The following is a 6,828-nucleotide window of genomic DNA, read 5'->3' on the forward strand; positions in this document are numbered from 1 at the left end:
GGATCTAGGTAATGGCTGTGGAGGCTGAGCATATATTATAATTCTTAGTTTTTGGTAGTAAAAGCTACATTGCAAAGTAATGATCCTCTACGATAAACCCGGGGTTGCAGAGCTCATCTCTTTTTCGCTTGCATGAGCCACGCTCTGGCATTTGTCCATGTCTCGTCGTGCTGCTTTGTTCGTTCAGAAATTCTGGATGTTTATTGTGTGTCGGTTTTGTTTTTTTCTTGTCTGTCTGGCGAGAATTGTGCATCGCATTATTTCCCTTCCTTTTTCCTCACAGGAACCCACCCATTGTGACGCCAACCCCGACCTTATCTTGGAAGATATGACAGTCATGACAGATTTTGAGCTGCATCTGCTTTGCAAGCAATATTCTCACATCGGCGACTTCAAGTTGAGCATGGATCAGATCTTGGATTCTGGGAAGTTCAGAGCGCTGGAACGCATTCTGTCCGACTTCAAAGAGAAGGTTGGTTCTGCAGGTGGCTGAAACTTCTTTTCCTGCCCATCGAAAGGGCGGCTCTAAACAACTGGTTAAATTAACGTCTGCTAGTTGTATGTGCAACCCAGTTGTTCTTCTGTGGAGTATTACGACGTGGTTTAGCGCACGCGCAGTATTACAAAGCGATACTTACCGCTTTTGATGGGCGGTCCTGCCTACACACGTCACTTCAGAGACAGCTGAAATCAGCTTTCCCATTTTTCTGAGTTTCAGAATGTTCATCCCAAGTTAGCGCTACTGTCTGGATGTACAGAGGGCTGGCTTCATTTTCACAGCTCATGAACCTCTTTTTGGCAGTTGAATAAGACTATTACAGTAGAATAATTGTGTGTTAAGCCAGCGTCAAGGTAAGAAGAGGTCACTGCTTTGAGTCATAGATTCAGGCTGGCTTATTTTCCAAATAAGCATGTACCATAATACTTCAGAGTATCCTGCATTTGCACAAGTGTGTATTGTGCGTCTGTTGGATTATTTCAGACAAAAGAGTGCTGCTGCTCTGTATTATGTGGAATATAGTTTAAATTCAAGTTTTGAATGAAAATATTTTGTTGTTTATAGATGGAGCAGGTCTGTCATTTATGCATTTGACATGTGATTTCTAGACTGCTGGAGTCACCTAAGCACAAAGTAACTAAAAAATGAATGCACTGACAAAAGGTGGATCGATGCAGCAGAAATACTGGATACAACATCTTCGCTGAAACTCAGTCCTGAATGGATGAATTTCAGCTTGGCCTTTTAAGTTCGGAAAGCAGGAATTAAGTCAAAGTAAAATCATGTGCTCACACCAGTGAAGTATTTGTATAGTTCGTTATCCATAATGTACGTGTTGTAAAACTTGTGTGTTGCTTTGTCATTTCCAGGGTGACAGAGTTGTATTGTTTAGCCAGTTTACTATGATGCTGGATATCTTGGAAGTTTTCCTAAAACATTGGCAACATAGATACATTAGATTGGATGGAAAAACACAGATTTCTGATCGGTACGTGACTTTTTTGCTGCAGATGAGAGGAAAAAATATATGTGTGCATGGAGGGGACGAAGTGACTTAAACCCCCTTGTTGTCCAGTGTGTAGAATTCTGTGGTCACCGGGCATTGACTATGGAAGGGGTTTAATGTTGGATTTCAGATTTGTTTCATGTACTTCAGTCCTCCCTCACTCTTTGTATTCTATGGTCACCCCAAATCTTTTTCCAAGCCTCTTTTCGTGCTTTGCTATGGGTCTGTCACTCTGAATGTGTTTCTTTGGTCACTGCTGAGGACTATTGGTACCATTTTTCCTTCTGCAGAACATCTGGAGCTCTGAGCTGCTTTGCAACGCCTCTGTCCTCCCTTTCAAAAGATCATCATCATCCTCCTCCTCCATCTGTATTCAACTCTTCCTTGTGTTCCGCAGGATACGTCTCATAGATCAGTTCAATACAGATATGGGTATATTTGTATTCCTCCTGTCAACCAAAGCTGGTGGCTTGGGAATCAACCTGACCTCAGCAAACGTCGTTATTCTTCACGACATTGATTGCAACCCGTACAACGATAAGCAAGCAGAAGACCGATGCCACAGAGTAGGTCAGACAAGGTAGGACTTTTTAGTTACGGTGCTTGGCTTTTCTTGGAGGCAAGCTCTCAAAAGAGGCTCAAAAGCCAATATTTTATTATTAAATATTCCATTTTTAAGCAGAGACTTTTGTCAACCAGCTGTGGTCTTTGCGGAAGCTGAGTAATTGTAATTGTCTTAGCACGTGTTGCTGCCAGAACAAACCTCATTTATGGTCTCCTCCTTTTTTCCGGTTCTCTCAAATTCTCTGTAATTCTCAAATTTCTGGTGCTGGGAGCGATTTCAAGGCAGATCTGAAGTGTTTGGGGCTGTTTGGCAAAGCCGTTGGTTCTCTTTAGGAGGCTTCTAAGCTCTGAAGTGCCACCCTATGATAAAAAATGAAACCAGGGGCTGTTTTAGAGTCATCTGTCAGAATACGCTAATAGGATATATCTGACAACTGTTTTTTTCAACTGTGGCGTGGGGTGAGGGGGATGTCGTTCCTGTTAATGGAGTTGTTGTGACTGGACAGACCTTGCAGTGGCTGGAAGTGCAGGAGAAAACAAGTTTTCTGGCAGCACAGAGAAGAAGGAACTCGCATTGCCCTTTTGCAAAGGCAATACATCCTTCCCTTTTGCACTAACCCAAACAAAATGTAAAAAAATGGATTTATCGTATTTTTGTTGTTTTTTTTTTTTTCAGAGAGGTAAAAGTCATAAAGCTCATCAGTAAGGGGACTATTGAGGAATCCATGCTCAAAATCAGCCAGCAGAAATTGAAGTTAGAACAAGATATGACTGCAGCAGATTCAGGTGAGTCTCCTGCACATCATTATGTCCACTTAAGCGCATCAAGGTAGCTGCAATATAGTACTCTGAAAAAAAAAACCCAAGGTGCTTGATGCAGATAACCCTTTTGTTTGTTTGTTGGGTTTTGGTTTTTTTGTTTTCACGTGAAATAAAGTAGGAAGGTGGTTTTGTGCTGATTATCGTTTGGTTTGTGCGCTCTGAGTCTGACCCACAAACCAAGGACAGACTCTTTACTTGTAGACGGTTTCGTACAGTTTTGGGACTGTGGATTTTGTCTGTTTATATGAAATTGTGTGAGCTGTACCAATGCTTGTTTTTGTTCCTCAGGAGAAGAAGGAACCATTCCAGCAGATATAGCCACACTACTGAAAGCTTCATTAGGTCTCTGAAATGTAAATACGTTGTGGAATTCAAGGAAGAAAGGTGATGTTGTACCCCAAGGACTCTTCTATTACTTATGACCATGAGTTTTATGAACATTTATAACTTTTTGTAGTTCCTTTAATTGTATTCCTCATGGTATTGAACATTTTTAACACCGGTAGCATTCTTTTGATGCTTAAAAACATAAACGGCCCAGATGTGCCAACATAGGATGCTGAAAAAAATACTATTTTACAGATCACTTTTCAAAATGGGGACCTAAGTACTATTTGTTTTAACAAATCTGCTACTGCTTAAGATTTGTCAGTATTTTTGTAATTATTTCTACCTCCAAATATATATATATATATAAAAACTGTCTGTTTCACTGGATTACTTGTGTAGATTTTTTTATATGTGCCTTATTTGACAATGCTTGAGTCTGTTTCTGCTTGTTTTCGGTTCATTTGATGTACCGTACCCGTTTTGTATCAACTTGTTCAAATAAAATTCCACAGATTAACCAAAAGTTTTCATTTCATGGTAGTTTGGGGGTGGCGAAAACTTGCATGCTATGAATCAAAGGAGCCGAAATGTTCCATTTGAACTGACTTGGCTTTATCCAGCAGTGCTTAATTACCAACGTTTCATTATCCTCCAATCACAGTTGCGTTAGGATGGCGATTATAAAACCGGAATTCCTGCCAAATTGAAGTTTTTGTCCAGGGTGCAGGTACCAGATCTGCGCTCTGGAAATGAAGCGCCCAACCCACAAATCCTGTGGCTCGTTCTCTTCTGGAGGTTCCTGTGAATTATCAAATTCATCTCCGTGAAATTAGGTGGTTTTCGCAGCTTGAACTAAACTTTACTCAGCTTTTGCTGGAAATCCGTGGCTGTGCCGCACGTTCCACAGTGCGCAGCTGAGATGGGATGAACCACCTGAAGCCCCGGGAAACCCTCGGTTATACCCGCGACGCGGCGTTTGCTGCAAAAATGCGGCAGAACCGTCCGGACAACACAAGTGCAGCCCTGGGGCTGGGGGCTCGGGGCTGGGAGGTTCGTTTTGGGGCAGGGACGAGAATTGTCCCGGGGGGGGAGAGCGAAGCGGCACCACGAACCGGGGCTGCCCGGGGGCCGTTCCTGCGTGACCCCCCCGCCCGGCGGTCCCGGCCCCGCTGTCCCTGTCCCGCTAACGGCCACGAGGTGGCGCTGCGCGCTGCGGGGCCGCGCGGTGCCCGCCAGGGGGCGCCATCCTGGGCTGCGCTGGGGGCGGGGCCGGGCGGGAGGGGGGCGGGGCCGGGCAGGAGGGGGGCGGGGCCGGGCAGGAGGGGGGCGGGGCCGGGCAGGAGGGGGGCGGGGCCGGGCAGGAGGGGGGCGGGGCCGGGCAGGAGGGGGGCGGGGCCGGGCAGGAGGGGGGCGGGGCCGGGCAGGAGGGGGGCGGGGCCAAGCTGAGCCCGCAGCCACGTGAGTCGGCGGCGGCAGGTGGAAATTATCCCCGGAACACCGATAGGCCGTTTGCGATGGGAACCCCTTTTATAAACTGTAAAAAAATTAAAGAGTTTTGGGGTTTTTTTCCTCCCTTTTTCACTGACAACGGGTCCCCCCTGCCCGGCCCCCGCTCCTCCCCGCTTCTGCCCTCCCAGCCCCTGCCCAAGGGGCCAACCCGGCCCCTGGGTTCGAGCCCAGGAACAGCCAGTGGGTCTCCGTTCCCGAGCCCAAAGCCTTGGGCTCTGCTCCAGCCCCAGGAGCCCCTTTCCCAGCCCCGACAACGCAGCTCGGGCTCCGTTCTCAGGGCTGGGAAACGCCCGGCTCGCTCGGTGCTGCTGAACCCCAGCACCGGGACACGGGGCTCCAGTTCCACCAGCCCCCACAGCCCCCTAGCGAACCCAACCCCGCGTGTGGTGCCGGGGACGGGCCGGGAGCCCCGGCGGTGTCGGGCGGTGCTTGAGAACTGGCTGGGGGGACCCGCGGGGCGGGCCCGGCCCCGTGTGGCCGCGGGCGGCTCGGGCGGGGACGGGGGGCGCCGGGCTCCGGCCCTCCGGGCTTTATTCCCCCCGGCGCCCCGAGCCCCGCGGCTGCTGCTCCGCGGAGCCGCCCGGGCACCGGCCGCACTCGCCCGCCCGCCTCCGCCCAGAGACCCCCCGGTGCTGCCGCTCCCCGGGCCGATCGTGCCTCTCACCTGGGGCGGGCGGACTCGGCCCCTCCGCCGCTCCGCGCTCCCGGCGAAGAGCCGGGCCGGTCCCGCCGGTCCCGCCGCCCCCGGGGCCGCCGCCGCCCCCGAGACTCGAACCCGTCCGCCCCGGAGCCGCAGACACAATGAGAGCGCGGACGGCGGCCGCCAGGGGACTAAACTCCTCGGCCCCGCCCCGCCCGGGGGAGGAGGCTCCGCGGGGCGGAGCTCGGGGAGCGGGCAGAGGGCCCGCCCGCCCCGCAGCCCCGCAGCCCCGCGTTGCCGGGGGAGCCGGGCGCTGCGGGTCCCGGCGCTGGGCTCGGACCCCGCACGGTGCGGCCGGGGGCGGCAGCGCCCGGGGGGCCCCCGGCCCCGAACCGCAGCGCCGCCCCGGGTTCCGCCGTCCGGCCCTGCGGTCCCCCCGGGGCTCCGCTGCTTTTTTGCCCCGTTTCCTCCGAAAAGGAGTTTCTGCGGCCACTCAGCCCCCGCCTTCGTGTTTTTGGTTTTTTTTTTTTTTTTTAGACACTTCCACATTTTCTCTGGGTGCGAAGTGCGGGACAAACCTCTCAAACGCTCTAAAATACGTCTTAAAATAAAGTGGCCAAAGTTGTCATTTAAAAGGAGAAAAAACACTGGCAAAATCCCATCCCATCGTGGTTCCAGTTCCAGCTCGTTGTGGCTCCAGCTCCTCTTCATCTCCAGCTTGAGCTTGTTCCAACGAGCTTGGCCTTTGGCCAGCTGGTAAATCAATCACTGTCACGGCTGCCATATGAATATGACCTGTCGGCGTTAAACACTGAATAAACATGAGCTAATTATCCAATAAGTAGTCCAGTGGTTGAACAGTCCTTGGATAAAAAAAGGGCGGAAAATCACAGCCTGGTGCATGCCGGCGTCCGAACGCCTGGGGGCCAGGGTGCCTTGAATTCTGTCAATACCCCGTTTGCCTCTGAATCATTAATGGTAGGTGGGTGTCACTCATGTGCCTCAAATAATATTTACGGTGGGAGGGAAAAGCAAGTGTGAAGGGAAATACTTTCCCAACAGTGGCCATTTTCCGCCCAGAAGACGACCCAAGTTTGACATTTGTCCTCTCCATTTATTAGCCTGCTTTCCTCCAGAGCGAGAGTCTACAAAAAAACCAAAATACTGTCGAGATTGCATCTCTCCAGGAAGGTTTATTCATCTCTTCCCCCTTTGAGAGCCTGCAGAACATTAATTGGGTTGATCAAGCACTTTATTAATAGCAGTTGAAACCACGCCTCTCCCTCAGGCTCTACTAAACCAGCTTTTTAGATCCTCTCCTACACACGGGTACAAACGGCAGGTTTTGATTCGCTGTAGTACACGTCTGAAATTAATTTAAACGACTCTAAATAAGTTAGGATGCTTGTCGTGTTGAAAACTAAACGTGCGTTCGGTCGTTTTTTTTTCCCAGCTGAT

General features: G+C 50.5%; 1 protein-coding gene across 2 annotated transcripts in view; it reads left to right on the forward strand.

The window, feature by feature from the left end:
• Positions 1–3,715, forward strand: part of SMARCAD1 (SWI/SNF-related, matrix-associated actin-dependent regulator of chromatin, subfamily a, containing DEAD/H box 1) — a 33,767-nt gene extending 30,052 nt beyond the window's left edge. Inside the window, exons 20-24 of one of the 2 annotated variants that reach the window (XM_065633568.1) lie at positions 284–472; positions 1,369–1,487; positions 1,903–2,085; positions 2,746–2,855; positions 3,180–3,712. In XM_065633568.1, coding sequence (XP_065489640.1) covers positions 284–472; positions 1,369–1,487; positions 1,903–2,085; positions 2,746–2,855; positions 3,180–3,241 — 663 coding nt within the window. In that variant the 3' untranslated portion in view covers positions 3,242–3,712. Of the gene's footprint in view, positions 1–283; positions 473–1,368; positions 1,488–1,902; positions 2,086–2,745; positions 2,856–3,179 lie in introns of both variants that reach the window. The other variant, XM_065633569.1, reaches the window with a different exon arrangement.
• Positions 3,716–6,828: the final 3,113 nt, after the last annotated feature.

This window comes from Caloenas nicobarica, chromosome 4 (assembly GCF_036013445.1).
Source record: "Caloenas nicobarica isolate bCalNic1 chromosome 4, bCalNic1.hap1, whole genome shotgun sequence".
Classification (NCBI taxonomy): Eukaryota; Metazoa; Chordata; class Aves; order Columbiformes; family Columbidae; genus Caloenas; species Caloenas nicobarica.